The sequence below is a fragment of the Rhinatrema bivittatum genome, chromosome 8 (assembly GCF_901001135.1).
Source record: "Rhinatrema bivittatum chromosome 8, aRhiBiv1.1, whole genome shotgun sequence".
NCBI classification, from domain to species: Eukaryota; Metazoa; Chordata; class Amphibia; order Gymnophiona; family Rhinatrematidae; genus Rhinatrema; species Rhinatrema bivittatum.
The window spans coordinates 237,959,317-237,982,575 of NC_042622.1; the positions used below are offsets into that span (position 1 = coordinate 237,959,317).

Consider the following 23,259-nt stretch of genomic DNA (forward strand, 5'->3'; position numbering starts at 1 on the left):
GAAGACCATGGAATGCGGCCTAATAAAGCTGCTGTCCAGGACCCCTCTGCATCTCCCCAAGGAGCACCGATTGTTGTGGCAGGGCTCAGTACTGATGGAAGATCTGGCTCCATTTTGCCTGGTTCTTGAAAGGGCGTTCCTGTGCAGGAAGGGATACTCCCCATTAGTTACTGCAGTCATGCTAAGAGCACATAAGAATTCTACTTCTTTGGCTTATATTTGAATTTGGCGCTGTTTGAGGGATTCTGCGTTGATTTCAGTCTCCCCCTGGAGGGCAAACATCTCATATATCTTGGATTTTCTTTAAAAGCCTAGCAGCTAATTCTCTGAAAGTGCAGGTGGCAGTTATATCCTGCTACAGTGACCCCAATTAAGGCGCTTCAGGTGGCTGCGCATCCAGATATAGTCCACTTTTTTATGAGGGGTAAAACATATTTGGCCTCCCTTTAGGCCAGTAGTCCCTCAGGGCAATCTCAATCTGGTTCTCAGAGCCCTAGTGGATCCTCCCTTTGACCCAGTGAGACAGGCCTTCCTAGATGATCTCTCCTTAAAGGTGGCCTTTCATATGACATTTTGGAGCTACAGGTCTTTTCATGTAGAGACTCCTATTTACTTTTTCCACCTGACTTGGTCACCTCTTGACTGGTCCCATCCTTTCTGCCCAAGGTTACGTCTCCTTTTCACTCGAATCAAGCTGTATCTCTCCCAGCCTTTAGAAGCAGCAAATATCGAAACAAGCTCCATCTCCTAGATGTTCGTCGCATGCTCCTAAGATATCTAAAATGACGACTTCCGGAAGATGGACAAGCTTTTGTGCTGTACGGTGTCACTTGGAAGGAAAAATAGCCTCCAAGGCCAAGTTGACCAGGTGGATTAAGGAAGCAATCATATCAGCCTTTCTGCTCAGGAGTAGTCAAGCACCTGGAATGTTCCATGCACATTCCATGAGGGGGCAAGCTTCGCCATGGGTCGTCCTTGCATCGTTTCACTAAATATTACAGGCCAGACCTACAAACCAAGGTAGATGTGGCCTTTGGATCGGGAGTCCTTAAGGCAGCCTTGGCTTCCTTCCATCCGGTCTAGTTGCAGCTTGGGTAACTTCTATTTGTAAGGATTGCTTTAGCAGGAAGATACAGCAGGTGAAATTTGGTCTTAGCTGTTAATGTCCTTTCCTTGAGTCCTTCTAGACCAGTCCAGCAGCCTCCCGAGAATACAGTGACTGCCTGTACATGTTTTGCTTTGTATGTATACTCTTTATTACTTCTTTATGAACTCACTATGCCTGTTCTGTGGTGAGTGATTCACATTCCCTCTGTTTTCTTTAAAAAAAAAAAAAAAAGAGAGAGAAAAGAATGAAATGTGTTGGATGTTTCCCCCCTTTCTCCTTAAGAGTTTGGGTTCATTTTGTCCCATTGCTCTGCCAGAAGGTTCCTGTTAACTGGCCTTCGGCCACACCTCCTTATAGACAGGGGTGAGCTCAGAGGAAAAAGTTGTCTTCTGTCTCCACTTGTAAGAAGTGGGCTAACAGTGCTAAAGGAAAGGGAATTTAACAGGGAAGACCAATTTTCTCCATTTTATTTAGCTCCTGAATAGTTCTGTTCAGCCTTAAATTGGCAGCACCAATAAGGAGTTATGCATGTGTCCCAAGTAATCTGTGTGTTAGACATGACTTGCCTGTGTTTTTCCGTTAGACACAGAGAAAGGAAGGCGAGCAAGGACGGTGTAGCCTGGCCATACAAAGCACAGTTTACAGGATTTCCCCCCCCCCCCTTCCCTATGGACACAGTAATGTAAGGACTTCATTTTTCCTAGTTCTGAAGTACTGTAGTTTGCTTAAATGTATAAAGTCAGCCTACAAAGCTGCAGGTGGTAACTTTCTCAAGAGGTTTATGTTCGCTTGTGTGGAGTGGTACATTTCCCTTCAGAAGGTCAGTGCATTGTGAAATTAGCATAAACTGTCACCTCTACTTTGGTAAAACTGGTTTTACTGTTTGCTCTTGGTATGGCAGGAGCTGCTGCAGACTTTATTTCCTGGCGAAGAGATGGGGTGACAAAAATCACACACAGGTGCCTGAAGTAGTAAGGGTTTTCTCCCATTTTGCGTCTATGGTAAAAATGCTCAGTGCACCTTCCCCACAGGGATCCTCTGTGCACTGCCTCTGCCCCTCATGGTCGCTGGTTGTCTCTTGGGAAGGGAAAACTCCCCGCATTCTAGATCAGAGCCTTCCAGACTTGTGCTGGGGCACCCCCCAACTACTTGGGTTTTCAGGATCTTGGCAATGGCTTTGCCCGAGATTGCATGCGTTGACTCCATTGCCTGCAAATCTTTCTCATACGTGTTCATTGTGGATATTCTGAAAACCTGACTGGCTGTGGGGTTTCCCAGGACAGGTTTAGAAATCACGGTTTTAGATGAAAGAGCTGCAAAGCTTCACAATTTCCCTTTCTTTTTTTTTTTTACCCTTATCATGAAGGGAAGGAGGAAATGGCATGAGCAATCTGGCATGTGCTAGGTCTAAAGGAGATGTGGACTCCGTACAAAAGGATCGGTGTTCACCAAGAGCCTCTAATTGTACTTAATAATTAGCTTTTATGTGGGCAACGTTTCACCCTCTTGCTACTGGTAATCTTCCTACTGGTGGGAACGTGTTGCCGAGTTGATGGTGCTGGTCGAGGACCAGGAGCTGGTTTTGGTGCATCCACCTATGGTAAGTGGGTTCTGATGCTGCACAGTCACATTCCTGGGCCTAGACGACGCAAGCTGGCCTCACTGGCTGCCTTGGCTTGTGCTGTGATCCCTCTGGGTTGGTGTGACCTACATAGTTGACCTCTAGGTCAGCCCGCACCTAATTGCTGTTCCACAGTATCGCCCATCTGAGGAGGCATAAGGTGTTGTGAATTCAGAGCTCCTCCTGTAGCCTGGAGACGCTCTGAGCAAGGAAGGGGAGGGGCTGCGGGCTGCATCTGTATCACAGCCCAACACTGTACTAGTCCCCCCCCTTTTTTTTTCTTTTCAGTAAAAGCCACTATGCCAATCTGGGTGGTCCTGCTGTCCCGGCTGATCATGAAAGAGAAGCAGACAACAAAGGTAAGCTCTGCAGTTGGAACAGTGAATCCAGAAAGCTGCCTGAGCGTGTGGGCATCAGTTGCACTAAAGCAGCTTTTCTAGCTGAGCATGTTCTTTTGCGCCATTCTGCCTGGCAGTTAAAAAATGTAAATGAAGGAGGAATAGCTTTTTAATTTTTGGTCTTCCCGGCTCCTCTCCCCATTTAATTCCTTAGGTCTATGAAAGCTTCCCTGTAGCTGCCCCCACCTCTGTGACTCTTAAGGAAAGTGCAGAACTCGTTAGACTGAGCCTCGTGCAGCACGTAAAGCATGAAGAAAAGCACAGCCGAAGAGCGGCTCTGCATCGGAGCCCCAGACATGCCTTGCGCTGGTACATGCAAAGCTGAGCGCAGGCATAAAGAGTGACCTTGCAGGAGAGTTTCAGAAGGAGTGTCCCTACCGTCAGGCGTAGCTGGACGGTACGGGGTGCAGAGAGGTTAGAGAGGAAATCTAAGAAATAAGGGAGTGGTAAGGCAGCGTTGTTCTGATGTAGGAGAAAGCTCATAAACGTTTCTGTACTCTGATAGATAACGCTTTTAGAAGATTTTATAAATGAAAAGACCAATTCCTTCTTTGGAAGCATTTGTAATCACAGAATCCGTTGTTAAAAAACTTTCATAAAATTTTACATAATCCTACCAGCTTGTGCACACTTTCCTCTGGGGTTTTCCTCCCCTTTCAGGACTAGTGCAAGCAATCCCAGCCAAGAGTCATAACCATGTAGAAATACTCAAATAGTTGTGATTAATTTTGGTAGCAGCTCCTAGAGACCCACCCACCCACCCCGCCGGGTTTAAGAACAGACTACTGCATCATCAGGTCTCTTCCGAACCATCCCTTGTTCTCAGCGGTGACTGGCAGATTTAGTGACATGTTGCTGAGGAGTTAGAGATGCAGTGGTGTGTGTGGGGGGGGGGGGGGTCAGGGGATGCAGGGAGGGACTTCTGCTCTAGGAATCAGAGCAGAGTGGAGATACAGTAGGGGTGTGATGACATCATCAAGATGGGCCACCTGGCCAAGCAGTCACGGCAGGCATATGGATATGAAAAATGTGTTTCTGGACATCGAGTATTGGTTTGCTGTGATTTTTGTGGAAGCCTTGAGAAGTTGTTCAGATTGTGGGAAGATGTCAAGAAGAAACAGTAGGATCAACAATTCCACGAGGCAGTGGAATAAAAGCAGTCCTGGCTCAGCCTGTACCCTTGGATGGGGAGCTTGTTGGTCACCCTAGATGTGACTGGCAGAGTTATAACTGAGCCGCACGCTGTGAGATTTCAGGGTTCCTTGTGTATTAAGTGCTGGCATTGCAAAAGGGTGACTCCTTGCCTGCTAGTTTTTTCCTTTATTTTTTTCTTTTTTCCTCTCAGGTTTATCTCTCTCTTATCCCCATTATCAGCGGGGTCCTTCTGGCCACAGTCACGGAGCTCTCATTTGATGTGTGGGGGCTTATCAGTGCTCTGGCCGCCACACTCTGCTTCTCACTGCAAAACATTTTCTCCAAAAAGGTAAAGGACTCGCTCACCACCAGGCACACAGCCTGTCTTCAAAAGCCAGCGTGCCCCCTTTAACCAAGTAAAGTTACTGCGTAAAGCAGTCCTCTGTTTGGATTGAAGCTTAATGGTGTTTCTTTTTAAATGCAGAAAGCTTATTTCAGAAATGCAGATGGGGACCTGCTATTCTGCTGTACTGGGCTTGGCTTGGTGCTTTAGTTTATCCTCCCTGCCCCACCTGGTATCAGCCTCTCAGTGCAGGGGGGGTGCCAGTGCCATAAGCAGAGAGGTCCATAACATTGCCTGCCCAATGCAACCCTTTAAAACTGGCATGACTTGGGTGGGGGAGTGAAGGGGACTTAATGACTTCTTTACCATTGTCATTATATTTTTCAAGCAGAAGGATAAATCCCCCAGCTAAAACCCTGTGTAAATATACGGCAGGGCCTTGTAATGCAACATTTCCAAGAGGTCCAATTTTTATTTGTCCTGCAGTCAGAGGTGTTGAAGAACCCGGGTAGCATGTGAGAGCAGAGATGGGGAGAGGCAAGGTGGTGGGTTGAGGGGGGAGGGAGACTGCTCCTGCCCCATGATCTCAACTGGTTACTGAAATGTATTTTGTAGAAAGATCATTCAGTTTCCTCCCTTTAATCCCATCCCTGAGAAGTGACATTGTCACTTCACACCCAAGTGTCTCCTGATTTTCATAGTCTGTGGAAGTAACTGGCCACCCTGACCAGCTATGAGGAATATCACTGAAACAGTTGTGGGTGCAGGCAGATTTAGTGCTGTGCCGGCACAGCTCTGCCATCCCCTGCTAAGAGAGACCTTGGAGCTGTGGGAGAGTTTTGTCGGGGTCTGTTTCTCTTTTACCCGGCTATTTCAAAGCGTTTTGGGATTGGTATTTGTAGCTCTTCCACTGGAACAGTAAGACTGCAAAATCCAGAATGCTTTAGGGGTGGGAAACTATAGAAGAACAAGGCTTGATGAAAATGTTCCAGTGCTCAGAGGCATCTGGTCTTGAGCCTTTAGTGTACAGTTTAGACAAAGCCTGTGAAAAAAAATGTATTTACTTCCATATCGCAATAAAAAAGTAAATTAAACCTGACAGGATTTCTGTATTTCAGGTGCTGAGGGATTCACGGATCCATCATCTTCGATTGTTGAACCTGCCTTGGTTGTCATGCTATCTTTTTCATGATTCCAACTGGGTGTTATTGGATCTCTCCTCATTCTTAGTAGAGAGTGACTTGGTAAGTTTGAAGTAAAGACACTGATTTTGTTTAATATTCTGCTGAGATAGGACTGATGGGATGGTTGGGACCACACTGCTTTGCTTGTACGAAACCTATGCGTTCCATGCATGTGTTTTAACATGTCTAGGTTTCAGTGGGAGATTTAATTTTACCCCAGGGTAACTCTAGCTACCCTAAAAACATAAAGGACCAGATTTTTAAAAGGGTTACGCGCATAAGATACGCGTGTAACCCTTTTAAAACCCTGCTGCGCGCGCCGAGCCTATTTTGCATAGGCTCGGCGGCGCACACAAGTCCCGGGGCTTCGCAAGGGGGGGTGTCGGGGGCGTGTGGGTGGGAGGCATGATTTTTGGGGCATTCCAGGAGGCGTGTTCTGCATGGCGCGGCCCAGGGGCATGGTCGAGGCCTCTGGACCAGCCCCGGGTTGGGTGGTGGTGCGCCAGCAGCCTGCTGGTGCGCGCAGAGTTACGCCGGCCAGAGGCCGGCATAACTTTAGCAACAAAGGTAGGGGGAAGGGTTAGATAGGGCCGGGGGGGGGGGGGGTTAGAAGGAAAGTTCCCTCGAGGCCACTCCGGTTTCAGAGCGGCCTCGGAGGGAACGGGCCGCCTGCGCAGGGCTCGGTGCGCGCAAGTCGCACAAATGTGCACCCCCTTGCGCGCACCGACCCCGGATTTTATAAAATCCGGCATACTTTTGTTCGCGCGCGTGTAGATTTATAAAATCTACCCAATAGTCTGTAATCAACAGAGCAATTACTGGCCATAGGTACCCTATCCAGGCAGTAAAATGCAATTTTTTTGTTTTTGTTTGAGGAGACCAACATTCCCAGCACTAGAATCAGTGACAGGGAGTATTTCTGGGAAATTAATGTGCTTCAACTGCAGTGAATTGTAGAGTTTTCAAAACTGGATGTTTTAAAAGAGGAGCAGAGGTCTGGCAAGTCAAACCTTCCAACTGCTTGATTGATACCATTCTGTGGTAATCCATTGGGTTGGGATGCTTTAACTTCCCAATTAACACACACACACACACACCCTTTCTTCTGGATTAATTACTCCTGCATTCAGTTCTGGATTAGTTAATCTTATTTTATTCCCTATTCCATTCATACTGGGGAACTCCTTCAGGAATGAATGTGGTATGGCTTCCACTCGTGTGAATTCCTCCTAGAACAGATAATCCAGGAGTGAAATCACCTGCCTGGGTGGAATTAGTTGCTCCAGGGTTACTGTGAACCTTGCTGTCCAAGCTCCTTCAGTGTGGCCACAAGGAGCAGTAAATCTAGAGTAAATAGGCATTCACCCCCCCCCCCCCCCCGCAGTTTAGGCCTATACATAATTGCACTTGAAACCATGGGAGGCCTCCTTTTCCAAATATAGGAGAACATTTTCTGTTGCCATTTCTTTAATAATGCTGTGGGAATATGTATTGGGACAGACTGAAATAAATAGCCGAGCCTAGGCAATATATTCATTTTCACCGAAGATATCTTGCCAAACCATGATAAATAAAGGTCTGCCCATCTATCTAAATCTTGGAAGATAGCTTGAATCAACAGATGATAATTGAGCTAATACAACTCACCAGGGTCATTACTTAAGTATACCCCCAAATATTTAATCTTCCTTAGAGCCCATCAGAAATGAAAAGAGGATTTCAGGGCTGGTAGATCAGCAACTGGCACGGAAATGTTCAGCAGTTCCGATTTCTCCACATTGAGTTTAAAGCTGGACACGTTACTGAACATTTGTAACTCAGCTAATGCACCCGCCAGTGAATGTTCAGGGCGAGTCAAAGTGAAGAGGATGTCGTCAGCAAACATAGACATCTTGTATTCCCCCCTTCCCAATGATAACTCCCCTAATCGCCAGGGATCTGCATATCCTAATGGCCATGGGTTCTAAAAATAACGCAAACAGTAATGGCGATAGGGGGCAGCCCTGCCGAGTTCCCCTATGTATGGTAAAAGCTTCTGAGTAAATCCCATTGACCTTCACTCTCGCCATAGGAGAGTTATACAACTGTTGTAGCCAATTAAGGAAATAGGGACCAAAGTTCATCGCCTTCAAAGTGCTAAACAGAAAAGGCCAGTGCACCATATCGAAGGCCTTTTCTGCATCCACTGATAACAAGACAGTGGGGATAGTCTTTTTTAGCCCACCAAATCAAATCCACTATTTTTTGGATGTTGCCTGCTGCCATGCTACCGGGTATAAATCTCTCTTGGTCTGTATGTACAAGTTTAGTCATGACCCTAGTCATTCGGTTTGCCATGATTTTTGTACACAACTTCAGGTCGACATTGATCAAAGAAATGGGCCGGTACGACCCACAATATGTGAGGTCTCGCCCTGGCTTCTCCAGGATTGTTATTCCAGCCACATTAGCCCTCATTCCCAGGGGTTGACCCTTCTTGAGTGCATTAAAAACCGCTCTCAGGGGATCCAGTAAAGAGAGAGAAAATATTTTGTAGAACTGTGTTGTGTACCCATCTAGGCCTGGGGCTTTATTGGTTTTAAGTTCTTTAATGACTAGCTGGATTTCTGTGGCTGTAATTTCCCTATCCAGTTAAGCAGTCTCCTCGTCTGAGAGGACAGGCAACTTAATGTCCTTAAGATAAGTGGCAATTTGCTCTGGGGCTATATGCCCGTTCGCCTCATATAGAGCCCCATAAAACTGCTGGAAACGCTGACGGATATCAGGGGACGAGGTCCTTAAGCTACCATCGGCATGTCTGATTTCTGAGATCTGATTCTGCTGTATCCTGTGTTTAAGATATCTAGCTAACAATCTCCCTGACCTGTTACCTCACTCAGGATTTTCTTTCTGAATCAACGAGAGACGAGCCTGTAACTCGGCCTCAGCTATCACCTGTAGCTCATTTCTGGCATTCTGTAACCTTGTATAGATGTATTTATTTTATTTAAAGTTTGGATAGTGTCTTTTTATGGGTCGCTGCCAGTTCTGCTGTCTCATCAAGCAGCTTTTGTTTTGCGCTTTGTTTTTGCTTTTTTAACAAGGACCCCCCTCGCTATTAGCCTACCTCTTACCACCGCTTTCAAGCATTTCTACACCACTGTAGGATCCCCTACATTAAGGGCCAAATACTCAGAGAGATTTCTGTGAAGTTGCTGGCAAAAAGTCTCGTCTGTTATAAGTGAGTCATTTAGTTTCCATGAACGAAACCCTGATTTATCTATATGATTGCGTAGCTCCATGCTGAGCGGGGTGTGGTCAGACCAAGTAATAGGGTCTACGCTCGTCTGTGTGACTCTCCCCTTTAACATTTTGTCTACCAGAAAAAAATCGATGCAGGAATAAGATTGATGTGGGGTAGAGAAAAATGTGTAATTTCTGGTATGTGAGTGGTGCTGGCGCCAAATACCAGTAAGATCCCATTTGGCCAATATATTTATTTATTTATTTATTTAACACTTTTTTATACCGACCTTCATAGTGATAACCATATCGGATCGGTTTACATATAACAAGGATAACTGAAGCAATAAATAAAGTGATTAACAATAGAGGAGAAAAAGGTAAAGTTACATTCAACAGGGTGTAGAACTTGGAAGCTAAATAGCTGGAAAAAAAATAAAGGCAGGAAGTATTGTAACATAATAGTATAGGATGTGGGTTAAAGCTTAAGGTGCTTTAACCTGGAAGTCCATCTTTCGAGAGGATAGCAAACCATTCGTCTGGGAGGGGATAAATTTGTCCAGGAGAGAATAATGGTGACTAGAGATTGTCTGGAGGGTCAGCAAAGGCTTGATGAAATAGCCACGTTTTGAGTTTTTTTCTGAACGTTAAGAGGCAGGGTTCTAATCTGAGGCCTGAGGGAATGTTATTCCAGATATATCCAGATGTTATATCCAGATATATCCAGATGTTATATCCAGATAGATATAGCCTTCAGCCTCTTCCTTGCGGAACCAGTTCCCAAATTACCCCCTCCAGAGTTATCAAGATGTGGTTGTAGGGTCATGTTGAAGTCTCCCGTAATAATAAGAAGACCCTTCCCTTCTCTCTTTAGTAACTGGTCAACTTGATAAAAAAAAATTCTGTGTTCGGTGCATATATATTCAATAAAGAATACATTTCCCCCTGATATTCGAACCTTACCAACAGAAATCTACCATTAGTATCAGCCACATGGCTGTGTATTGTGCAATCAAAGCCCTGCTTGAACAATATACTTACTCTAGCATATTTATTCATTTTACCCGCTGCTGAATAGAATCTATAAGCAAATAAAGGCCAGGCGAGGAGGTGCTCATACCGCCGCTTTAAATGGGTTTCCTGTAGGAAAATATAGCCCCATGATCCATAATTTCCTGCTTTAAGAGATGCCGTTTACACGGGGCACTAAGACCCTTTACATTAAGGGAAAGAAAATGTAAAGACATAAGTAACGGTCGCAGGTCCCCATCAGCTATAGTTCATCCAACCCATAGTACTTGGAGTCCAATATACCCGATTTTAGCGCTGCTTGAGTGGCAGAAGAGATCCCTGTTCAGCCCATTGCCACATACCTTTACCGGCTACCCCATGATTCCTATCTATGTGCCCCCCCCCCCCCGCCTATACTTACCCATCCCACCCCCTGAGTTTTCAGTTCCCCCCTCCCCTCTACTCATGCCATGTCGCCATGAGGGTGATCTCCCCTTGACTCAATGATAGCATGTGGAATCCCTCACCATTCCCCCACCAGCATTCAGTCTATTCTGTACATTCTTAGAAAGTCAAAAATATACTATGCTCTCGCAGGACATCCGAGAATTGCAGCTCCTCACTTGATGTAGGCTTGCATTAAGGAGTTTGACAAATATATCTTCCCCAGGGATGTAACAATCGCTGGTCAGCCGTGGCCCTCTGCCGCTGGCAACGAGTTTGCTCCTGTCTTCCGGCGTAGTCTTTGCCCCCCCCTTCTCTACCCGCTGCCAGCAAGGTGTCTCAATGCTGTCGCGCACTGGTTTGGGCACGGGTGCCTTAATCTGTAAGTCTGTTGCTGTTAAAATGGCCGCTGCCTCTATAGGGGTGTTGGCTCTTGAAGTACTGCCTCGAATGGTGATAGCAATCCAGTGTGGGAACAACCATTGATACCTTAGGTTCTCTTTCTGGAGCACCGAAGTAATTGGTTGAAATTCCTGATGATGTTTAAAAGTCAGCGGGACAAATCAGAAAACACCAAAATAGATTGGGATTCCCACTGCCGTGACTGCTGTTTCCTCGCTGCGGTGAGCACTCTTTCCTTGATCGGGCACCGTAAAAAACATGCGATAATGTCTCATGGTTGGTTCTCTGAACGTGGGCCCAGAGTCCGATGCGCCCGTTCAGTTTCTTTCGGTGAGTTAAGTTCTGGCTGTTCCCCTTCTGTCATTTGCGCTAGAAAAAAGGCGCTCAGTTTCTGCACTACTTCGTGGCAGTCCACATAGGCCTCTATTTCGGGGACCCCCTGAAATCACAGGTTGCATCTTTGACTCCTGTTCTCTAGATCTTCCAATTTGGAGAGTAGTAGTAATTTGAGTGAAGGTGTCACATTGTGCCTGTATTTTGTCCAACTTGTCTGCCTGCGCGTCTATGCAGGTGTCGCAATCATCCACTCGACAGCCTATCTCCGCCATTTCTTCTCGGAGCTCCGTCATTTTCTCAAGCATTTCCTTTTTGTTGTCCTTCATGTCTCTACGAAGATCGCTAAACCATTGTCTAAATTCATCCCTGGAGGGCGGCAAAGACTGGTCATTGTTTTGCATTCCATCATTTCCGCTCTGTGATCCAGCTGACTCGGGATCCATTTGCTCTGTTAGCCCGTTCCCCCTTTAGAATAGGAGTATTGCTTCAAATCAGTGCCTTTTCGCTTCGATGTCATGAAGGTACAATGCGTGGGGTGCCCTGCTCAAAGAGATTTCCTCTGCTAGTGAGGGATGGTGAGCGATTCAATCAGATTCAGGCTCGAGGTGCTCGGGAGCTCTTTTTCAGGCTGCCATCTTGTCCGGTGACATCACCGCCCTCTGCCCGTTATATTTTAAGAGTTATGTAGAATTTGAGATTTATGCATAATTTTCAGAGGATTTATGCTTGAGGTACTGAAAGAACTCTAGGGGTGCTACAAGGTCACTTAGGGAAACTTAACTAAAGAAGGAAGCACACATGCCACATTTTAGATAAACAAATGTTTCTGATTCTGTCTCTTATCTCATAGGAGCATCACAGCATGCATATATAGTATGAGGACTGAGAAATGAGGGAAGGAGTGGAGAGACGAGGCACATTGGCCAACCAAGCAATGGGTTTGGCTGAGCACCTCCTCGCACTCTATATTGCCACATTACTTTGGCTTATTTTATCCACAAATAGGGACAAAATCTAACTATGGTTAGGAAAAGGGTTTTCAAAATGTTTACAGTTCGTACGATGGAGGTAAAATTGAGGGGAGAGATATGGATGGGTCTCAGGGCAACTTGTTGTGACCTCCTTTGTTGCTTCTTCCTTGCTCATTTCCTAGGGTGTGCTGTCCCAATGGCCGTGGACCTTAATGATGCTGATAATCAGTGGATCCTGCAACTTTGCCCAGAACCTCATCGCCTTTAGCATCCTGAATCTGATTAGTCCGCTGAGTTACTCTGTTGCCAATGCCACAAAAAGGATTATGGTCATCACAGTGTCACTCCTAATGCTGCAGAATCCGGTTACTGGTAGTAATGTCCTGGGTATGATGACAGCTATCCTAGGAGTGTTTTTATATAACAAGGTAAGTGTGTTTATAGAGCACTGCCGGCAGTTAATGAAATGGGTTGCTTTGTTATGTGAAACTTGCTCGTATATGGTTAGGTTGAAAGAGGAGCAGAGATCCATACAGCCGCACTACCTTCTTGCCATGTGATAATCCAAGGGAAGGTGAGAAATGCTGGTCATCTGTAGTTGGTTGTACTTCACAGTGTAGTTCCAGATATTACTGTCTGTTGGTCCCAGGCATAGCACTTTTTTTTTTTTTAACCTAGAGTACAAAGTGAATGGTTCATTACTGCAGAGTACCATTAGCAAACATGGTTGTGCACATGATAGATTCGTGTCCCTGCAGCAAAGAGCTTAGAAATACAATATGGAGCATGTAAAGGCCAAGTAACATAATGGAGGAGGGAACTGAGCCATGATATGCAAGATTTATAGCTCTTGCCACGCTATCATTTCTTTGAGATCAATCTACTTTATTTCTCTGAGGACAAGCAGGATGTTGGTCCTCACACATGGGTGACATTATCAGATGGAGCCCCAACATGGAAAACTTATGTCAAAGTTTCTAGAACTTTGGACTTGGCACACTAAGCATGCTCTATACCACGTGTCTTCGCGGGGTCCCTCTCCATCGGTACTGTGGCACTGATGGCACCAGAGCCTGTCCTGGAACCGCTGCTGGAGAAGCTCAATGTGCTCATCGGTGCGTTACCGACCCAGCTGGCGTCTGCTCCCTGGCCGGTATTGATGCCTGTAGGGACACCGCAGCCTCCCCCTAGCGATACTGTGACCATAGCTGGTTCCTTGGATAAGGAAGCTCCACTCAGGGTGACAGACGCCGAAGCCTGTAGAAACCTCCCTCTCTCCCCCCCCCCCCCCCCCCCCCCCCCCCCCCCGTCCAGCTTTGCTGGTCCCTGCACCTCTGGACGAAGATGAGGGTCCCTATGACCTCTGGGGGGATGACACCACAGAGTCCTCCAAAGGCTGTGAGGATCTCCCATCAGACCCTTCTCCTCCAGAAGAGCGAAGTAAGTCTCCACCTGAGGACTTAACATTTGCAGGGTTCGTTAGGGGATGGCAGAAGCCACCCCATTTCAGTTACTGATAGAGGAGGATGCCAGGCACAAAATGCTTGAGATGCTTGAGATCCTCCAGTTCGTGGAGCCCTCTAAGGAGATCGTGGTAGTCCTGAGCTGCTGCTGAGGATATGGGAACACACCCCCTCACAGTGTCTCCCAAAAACAAGAAGGCTGACGGGGTCTACCTCGTCCAGAAAGGTGTTGGATTCGATAAGCGTCACCTGCCCCACCAGTCGGTGGTGGTCGAATCCACTCTCAAAAGGGCCAAGTGTTCTCTGACCCATTCCTCTGTGCCCCCGGGGAAGGACGATAGATGCTTTTTGGAGAAATGTGTTTCAGGGAAGCATGCTCATTGCCTGCATAGCTTCCTATCAGCTCTATATGATCCAGTACTTGTAGGACATTCTGAAGCAAGTGCAGGAGGTGGCCGACAGCTGTCTCTGCAGCAGCAGGACACCCTCATGTCGCTGGTGCATAAGGGCCTGGAGTGCAGAAAACAAGAGGTCCGAGTGATCTACAATGTTTTTGAGATGGCATCAAGGGAGTCTGCAGTGGGAATTGGCGCCCGCAGAATGGCATGGCTGTGGGCCTCGGATCTCCGACCGGAGGTGCAGGAACGAGTCGCTGACGGGCTGTGTACTGGGGAGAATCTCTTCAGAAATAGGGTGTGGGATGTGGTGGCCCAACTCTTTGAGCACCTTAAAACCCTCCAACAACTCTCCACCAGTACTCCGGACCCATCCTCCTCCTCTTCAAGATCGGCGCAGAGGACATCTTTCTATCACTAGGGGAAGTACTATCCTCCACCCCCTCGCTCCCATCAACAGCATCAGGGCTCCTGTTGCTGTCCCAGGCAGCAGAGAGCCCCCAAGTCCCAGCCAGCGCTGCAGTCAATTCCAGGGACGGGGTTTTGACTAGATTTTAGGGAGTGTGGGCCAGTCGCCCATGCATGCACATTGAGATCTTCCCCAGTCACCAGAAGTATCTCTGATTTGTAGTGGGAAACCAGTACTTCCAGTACCGGGTTTTGCCATTTGGGTTATCATCAGCCCCACAAGTTTTCACAAAATGACTGGCTGTAGAGATGGTGCACCTTCACAGGCTAGGGGTGCATGTTTTCCATTATTTGGATGATTGACTGGTCAAGAACATGTCTCAGGCAGGGATGCTCGATCATCCGGATATTGGGAGTTGCTAGGATTCATCATTAACTACCCGAAGTCCCATCTCGGCCCGTCACCTCCGTTGGACTTCATAGGAGCCCTGCTAGACGTGGCTTAGGCCAGGGCCTTCTGCCTTGTCAAAGAGCTTTCACTTTGATGACCATCTTTGCAGAGATTTAGTAGAGCCAGCAGGTGTCAGCCTGGCACATGTTGAGGCTGTTGGCACGATTACACATGCACAGAACCCAGTGGACCCTGATGTAGCAGTGGTGCAGGCCATGCAGAACCTCTATGATTAAGTCACCTCACCCCTCTGGGACTCATCCTGTTGGCAGGTACTTTAAAATCTGGAATGGGGGATCTCTTTTCAAAGTCCTCCTACCCAAATTGTCCTAAACACGGATGCATCCACCCTGGACTGGGTTGCTCATGTAGATGGGCTCAGCACCAGGGTCTCTGGTCTGCTCAGGAAAGCTGTGATTAAATCAACTTCCTGGAACTCCGGGCAATCAGATAAGCGCTATGGGTTTGGGCCTTGTACCTGGCCTGGATGAAGAACGTGATAGTGGACAGACTGAGTTGTGCTTTCAGACCTCTCGCGTGGTCCCTGGACCTAGGGGGTTGTGAATTGGATATTCTGCCTCTGTGGGAGATGGACGAAGTTCTCTTTGCATCCCCTTGCAATTGGAAGGTGCCTCTGTTCTGCTCCCTCTACAGGTTAGATGGCAAACCAGTCTCAGACGCCCTTCACTGTCACTGGGGCAAGGGTCTTCTGTATGTGTATCCTCCGATTCCCTAAGTGGTGAAGCTCTCTTGAAGCTTTGCGAGGACAAAAGACTATGATCCTCATAGCCCCTTATTGGCCAAGACAGGTCTGGTTTCCACTCCTACGGGAGTTTTCTATCTGGAGATCAATCAGTCTGGGGACTTCCCCAGATGTCATCATGCAAGGTCAAAGCAGATTGTGACATCCTAATCTGCAGACTCTGTTGCTCACAACTTGGATGTTGAGAGGTTAATCCTGCAACCACTTGATCTCTCAGAGGATGTCTCTCAAGTTCTGGTGCCTTCTACTCAGTCCTATGAACTAAAGTGAAGGATGTTTTCTGTGTGGTATGAGCAGAAGGCCCTAGATCTATTCTCCTACCTCACACAAAAACTGCTTCATTACCTTCTATACCTATCGGAAGCTGGCTTAAAAACCAACTCCGTTAGAGTTCATCTTGGTGCAGTTGGCAAATACCACCATGGTGTAGATGGTATGCCCATCTCTGTACAGCCTATAGATGTACAATTCATGCAGGGCCTGCGTCTATTGAAGCCTCTCCTAAGGCCTCATACTGTGTCTTAGGAACTCAACGTGATATTAGCTCAGCTGATGGAAGCTCCTTTGAGTCGCTACGCTCCGGTGACCTGAAGTACCTGACCTGGAAGGTCATATTTTTGGTGGCGGTCACCTCCGCGCACAAGGTCAGCGAGCTCCAGGACTTAGTGACGTATTCACCTTATACTAAGTTTTTTACTATGACAGGGTGGTCTTGCGCATGCACCCTAAGTTCCTACCTAAGGTGGTGACGGACTTCCATCTTAATCAGTCCATCGTCCTGCAACATTCTTTCCCAGGACCAATTCACACCAAAGCAAACAAGCCCTGCACTGTTTGGACTGCAAGCAAGCAAGCCTTAGCCTTCTGTCTGGAGTGGACAGAAGCCCATAGACTGTCCACCCAACTTTTTGTTTCTTTTGATAGGAATAGGTTGGGCATTGCTGTTGCTTAACAGACACTATTCAGTTGGCTAGCAGATTGCATCTCCTTCTGTTATGCCCAGATGGGATTGCTTGTTGGGGATCATGTCAAGGCTTATTTGGTCAGAGCTATACAGTGTCGGTGGCCACCTTGTAAGCAGGTCCCTTGGTGGAGATCTGCAAGGCTGTAATGAGGAGTTCTCGCCACACATTCCCATCTCACTATTGCTTGGATAGGGATGGCTGACATGACAGTAGGTTTGGCCAGTCTGTCCTTTGGAATCTGTTTGAGGTGTAGAACCCAACTCACACCTGCCTAAGGCCCGTTGTTTGGGTTCAGGCTGTCTCCCTCTCTGTTACCAACAGCACCATTGTTGTTGTGCTTGTTGGCACCTGGTTTGGGTGTCTGTTGCTCCCCTTTTGTGTTGGGGAGCAGCTTATAGCTAGGGATTCACCTGTGTATGAAGACTACCATCCTCTTGTTTTCAGAGAAAGCCAAGTTGCTTACCTGTATCAGGTGTTCTCCGAGGACAGCAGGATATTAGTCCTCATGAAACCTGCCCACCACCCTGCAGAACTGGATTTCTCCTATTTTTGTTTTTATGTAATTATGTGTTATCAGATTTGAGAGGGATCCCATGTGGATGCATGATATAGGGCATGCTGGGCATGCTCAGTGTTGGTGCTCCATCTGATGATGTCACCCATGTGTGAGGACTAATATCCTGCTGTCTTCTTAGAACACCTGTTACAGGTAAGCAGCTCTGCTTAATAGTTATTTCTGAAAACACTGAAACATGAAATATGATAAAGATCACAAGGACCATCTCATCTGCCTATTCTCCTTAGCTGCTACAATACCGCAAAGGAAAAATTGGTTCTTACCTTCTAATTTCTTTCCTTGAATCCCCCAGACAAATCCAGACGCATGAGTGTTCTCTCCTACTAGCAGATGGAGACAGAACAAAAGATTCACTGAACTCTTGGTACCTAAGCTACTGTGCCACCTGCAGTCTCAGTAAATCTAACAAAGCTACAAAGCTAAGGAGTGGAGGAGTAGCCTAGTGGTTAGAGCAGTACAAACTTAGGGGGGTCATTTATCAAAGTGCTATATGGCATTTTTGTATGCGAAAAGCACCTTTAACGCATGTGAAAATGCCTTTAATGCATGCGAAAACACCATAACACATGGTGCGATGCAAATTAGGAAAAGGGGAGGAGTTTGGGTGGGATTTCTGGCCAAGTGGGCTGGCTTCGCAAATTGTAAAGCCATATTGCACAGTTTTAATGCAGATTTTAACTACACCTTTTTCATTTGCGTTAAGCCATGCGATGTGGCTTTATCGCACTTTGCGATGTTTTCGCAAATAGCGTTTTCAGTATTTTAAGCTGCTGGGGGGGGTGGGGGAGAGAGAGACTGACTAGCTATAAGGCCCTCATACTAGGTAGGTATTTATACCTCTGTAGGAGGCCCCACCTAGCTACTCGAGGTGAGGTTTAGGTATTAGTGCAGGGGTTAGGGGCCACTTTGATATGCAGAGTGCGACATATGAACAGGACAATGCTCTCTTGCGAGAATTTCTCCTGCTTCCCCAAAAGGACTGTGATTTGCCTGAGTACTAATGTGAGGAAGAGGGATTTTTTTTCCCCTAGATGATAGCACCTGGCCTCTTGAAATGTCTGCCTGCTAGGGAAAAACTTTCTACTCTCCTTAGGCTTCTCCTCAGGCATTCTATTAAACTCTCCTAAGTACTTAACTGACTTCTCCAAAGAGCAATTTTCCATGAAAGAGAAGGTTACCAAGCTGCAGCTTGGACTACCTGTCCACAGCTCAGTTGTCAAACCATAGGAGACACTTTGCCGACACTGCTGTCATATTCCTAGATGATGTATGAATCGTATCATACAATGCATCTGTGATGAAGGCTAAACCTGATTCCAGATGTTCCACCTCTTTCTTGGAAAGAGAATTTTCCTCATCCATTTCCAGAATCTGCTACTCCCAGCCCAAGCACCCCAAAGCCATAAAACTGCTTCGTGCCGCTGCTCTGAGCGCTAAGGCAGACACCTTGAACACTTGGCCACTGTTGGAAACAGGAACCTGGGCTTGATCGACCCTCAGTCTGACCCAGCATGGCAATTTCTTATCTTCCTATCCTGAACATCCTTCAGAGTTCCACATCCCTCAACCAGGAGAGTGGTCTTCAACAGCTGAAACTAATGCATCTAACATGGGTAGCTTGAGCAGATCTAAGGCATCGTCTGGAAGGAAAAATAACTTGGCCATGGCTCTGCCTAACTTCAAGTCAGCCTCTGGAGCATCCCATTCCTTCAATGCCAGTGCTTTTACTGACTGATGAAAAGGGAAGGCTCTGGTAGGAGCCATAGGGTCTTCCCCGCCTCCTGCTCAAGTTCCATCTTGCTTTCCTTGATCCTTAGTTCAGCCAGAACCTGAGAAATCACGTACGGCAATTCTTTTTTAAAGATGCGAACCACCTTTAGATCATCCCCTTTCACTGCTTGAATTTTGCCCTCCTCTATAGGGTTCTCATCAATGGTGTCATCCCCGGAAGCTCCATAGGGACTTGGTTTGCAAATCTCCCTTGGAACCCCCTGAATCCATCCCCCGTTGAAACTGACCCTCTGGAGGAAGCTCCTTTTTTTTTTAAGTTAAAAATTCCTTGTATATAAGAAGCACAAATTCAATAGAAAAGGGTTCTTCTGAATCTGCTTCCTGGCAGTGTAGCACCGAAGCACCTCCTGACTCAGAATGAGAAATTTCCACCCGCCACTACCGGAACCAGCCTCTGAGAGTCCCCAGAATCCATAGCACAATTTCTCTTCCATGCGGGAGAGCCATCAAAAATGGCCGCAGTTCCTGTTCTCCTCATCTGTGACTGAGAGCTTGGAACAAACGCTCAGGACTGCGGTTTTGCCTTTGCAGCAGATGGTGCCTTTCCTGAAGGGCCCTCCCTGCCTCCCTCACACACATCTCAGAGCCCTGATAGAAGTAGGGATAGCTCCGTGATCCCCATAGGCAGAGCGCTGCTTCCCATGCTGCCCAGGAGCGGCTATCGTACATAAAACGCTGCATGGGAAGCTTATCTGCCGCTCCTGAGCGCTCCCTCCGGGCAGTGAAAAGCAGCCCACTGAAGTCCCCTGCACCATGGGAGAAACAATGCAAAACCTCTGCCCTGCCTGGCTTCAGCAGCTACCTGCCTGCTGCTGGTTCCTTTTCTTAAAAGTATCTTGCATCTTAAAATTGAAAGCACAGAAACACATTTTAAAGTCTCTGCTTTTTTACTTAGATTTTTATATTCTGCTTTTCACACTTTTTTCAGCACTTCAAAGCAGATTACATTCAGGTACTGTAGGTATTTCCCTATCCCCAGAGGGCTTACAGTCTGAGGCAATGGAAGGTAAAGTGATTTACCCAAGGTTACAAGAAGCAACAGTGGGACTTGAACCCTGATCTCCTGGTTCATAACTCATTGCTCTAACCACTAGGCTACTCCACTGCTTTGCTTTACCAGGGGGATAGCCCAAGTGCTGTACTGGGAACAATTTTCTCCACCAGACTGACCCCTGTCATCTGCTGGAGACGGAGAATATTGAGAGATTGCAGGTTGCACAGTAGTTTAAATACCAAGCGTGCAGTGAAGCTTTTGTTCTGTCTTCATCTGCTGGTAGGGGAGAAAACCCCATGCATCTGGACTGGTTTGGGGAACGATAAGGAAATCCTAATTCATCTCTGGCTTTACCTTCTTTCCCATTCTTAAGGATCCTCTGTGCTTGTCCCAGACTGTATTGAATTCTGTTACTATTTTGACTTCCATCACCTCTCTTAGGAGGCTGTTCCCATACATACCCACCCCTCACCCTATCTATGAAAAAATGCCTCTGTGTTACTCCAAAGAAAGACGAATCCCAACTCCAGTTTTTTTTTGTTTTCCAAAAGGCAAAGTACGATGCAAACCAAGAGGCAAAGAAGCAGCTTCTACCTCTGATATCCAGTGACCCTGCCATTGCCGATCCCCACCGGATGCCGTCCGAGAAGCTGCAGAATGGGACCATAGCATTTCCACAGCACGGGGACTACCAGTATGGCAGGACAAACGTGCTGACGGACCACTTCCAGTACAGCAGGCAGAACTACCCAGTTGCATATGGCCTGAACCGATACGATATATGAGTTCCCTCCGCATGGCATGGGCATGGGCTGCCCAGAAACTTGTACTGCTGCCAGCCGGGAGAAGAGACGGAGGTGGGAATGCTCACTGAGGCCGACAAGGTTACGGGCTCTGCTGAACACTGGAGCAGCACGAATAATCAAGCCAAGGGGAGTCCAAGTTTCACATTGGGGGGGGCGGGGGGGGGGGGGGGGCTCTGTGGCGGCTGCGGCTGTTGCTGTCAGTTCATTTACTTCAGATACAGATTTGAGTGATTTTTTTCTTAACGGGGAAACCATTTGGCAGATGAGTCCTGGGCACTGACCAGTAAGTGGGCAGGATAAACAGATGCAGCTTTTCCCATCCACCCCCTCGCCTTTGGACAAGTTGTTAATACTTGCCTTGCTTCACCTGCTCCCCTTTTAATTTTGTTTTTAAACTTTTTAACGGCTCTTTGCCGCACTGCTTTCCATGCTTTGGAGCAGCCATGTTAATAGCAGTGAAATGAGATCCTTATGCTCTGGCCATCTGATTGGATAATGCTGCTCAGCAGCTCTGGGCTCATGAGATTCAGGGTGTGAGGTAATGCGGCTGCTTCGTGTGCTTTCCTTCTGTACACTTGGAAGCTGAGCGTCACGAGGCCTAAAGCAGCAATACTAGGGCAAAAAAAAAAAAGACAATCCAGCTTACAGTGAAAACGAACAATCGTTAAAACTCCCTTTTTCACTACCAATTTTGACTTTATTCTCAAGGAAAAAGCATGTTATGTACCCTGCCTTGCCATCTGGCAGCTTTATCTGTTATTACTGCCCAGTAATAACTTGTAATCTAAGTATCACTGTGCAGGGTAGGGCTGTGAATTGGGCCATAGCCACAGCAGACTTTTGCAGGGCTGTGAGGGACATCTGTCCCAGGTTCTGGGGATCTGTTGTCTGCTGTATATTAGATTTCCTAACCCCCCAAAAAAGGTACTTCTAACTCAAATTTCAATCTGTTCTGGGCAGCACCCGACTGTCCAAGATGCTGACAGCCTGCAGTAGGCCCATTAACATGAACTATGTGCCCCTCTCAATAATCCGAAAGCGCCTATTTAGCCCCTGGACATTATAAATCTAAGATAAACTGAGAGGGTGATAGTTGCATGCATAGCTGGAAAGTGAAGCCAGGGAAGATTGTTTAAATCAGACATTCTGGGCCAGTTTGGGGGCAGTGCTGTGCACTGCCATGTGGAGAGGACCTGGGTTCTGTTCCCAGATCAGGTCTCCTGCTCGCTGCTGATGATGCTGCAGGAGAGAGGGGGTCATCCTGCAGTGGTGTCAGCTAATAGCTGGAGTTAGGTCCCATGTTTGCAGGGCTTTGGAAAGAGCTCTGGTGCATGGCCCCTCCCTCCCAATCAGGGACTCTTGCTGCAGTGACTGGACTATAGGGGATATAATATAGGGGAATCCCCCGCCCCCCCCCCGGGCAGTTATGAATGGAGGGGCATAGTGCCAGATCCCAGGCCTGCTTCTAAAGGAGCAGAAGAAAACTACTATATTGAAACAGGAACTGTAACTGCAATAAAATGGATACACCTTTTATTGCAAAAGGACTGGAAACTAAAGACATTGTGAGCGAAAAAAGAAGGCAAGCAGGAAGCGAAGGTGCTAAGAAACGGGCAGGTTGATATTGTATAGGGCTCTAGCTAGTGCTTCTGCTTTAAAAGGCCCAGAAAGGTGCTGAACTATTAATTATGTCCCATGGTCTAGTCCAGGGGTGGCCAACTCCAGTCCTTGAGAGCCACAAACAGGCCAGGTTTTCAGGATATCCACAATGAATATGTATGAGACAGATTTGCATGCATATCTATCTCATGCATTTGCATCACGGATATCTTGAAAACCCGGCCTGTTTGTGGCTCTCAAGGACTGAAGTTGGCCATCTAGGCTCTAGTCCATGTCATGTGGTAGTGAGGATGCTTTTAAATTAAAAATGAAAAAAAAGTTTCTCTAAATCATACTATAGTTACCCCATGCTCCTGTTAAAATGAAATCTAGTGAAAGCTCACTAAAGCCTTTTGCTCCTTTCCTGCACCGATGCTTCTGCTCTAGGATGCCCTGTATCCTTGATCAGGCCAGCAGTGACAAGGTAGGATAGGTTTAAGGCTGCTAAGGTCTGGTCGGTCCTTGGTGGACTGGAAACCTGCTTAATATACAGGGGGGGAAGACTAGACAAATGCCCTGCCTCCCAGCCTACAATTTAAAACCAAAACTCCCCAACAGCCTGCTTTATTTTATGCTCAGTAAGCTATATTTGCACACTCCTGGTAGGTTGTACCAGTATTCTATCCGTGGCAGCTGCCCTAAATCAGAGGAGTCGGGAATTGTGCTCAGTGAGGCAGCGCGTAGGATGTCCACACCACACTTCCGGAAGTTCAGAACATTTACATGTTTAATACTCACCGATGGTTATGGGTTGGGACCTCAGATGCCACAGGCCATGTCTAGCGGGTAGCAAGGCTAAACAATGGCTTTTAA

The 23,259-nt window shown here is 47.0% G+C and overlaps 1 protein-coding gene across 1 annotated transcript in view; it reads left to right on the forward strand.

Moving 5' to 3' along the window:
• The window catches only part of SLC35E1 (solute carrier family 35 member E1), a 52,571-nt gene extending 31,110 nt beyond the window's left edge, over positions 1-21,461 (forward strand). Inside the window, 7 exon segments of the mRNA XM_029614206.1 lie at positions 3,018-3,088; positions 4,473-4,610; positions 5,723-5,767; positions 5,769-5,799; positions 5,802-5,848; positions 12,357-12,602; positions 20,533-21,461. Of these exon segments, the coding sequence (XP_029470066.1) occupies positions 3,018-3,088; positions 4,473-4,610; positions 5,723-5,767; positions 5,769-5,799; positions 5,802-5,848; positions 12,357-12,602; positions 20,533-20,766 (812 nt within the window). The 3' untranslated portion in view covers positions 20,767-21,461.
• The last annotated feature ends 1,798 nt before the right edge of the window (positions 21,462-23,259 follow it).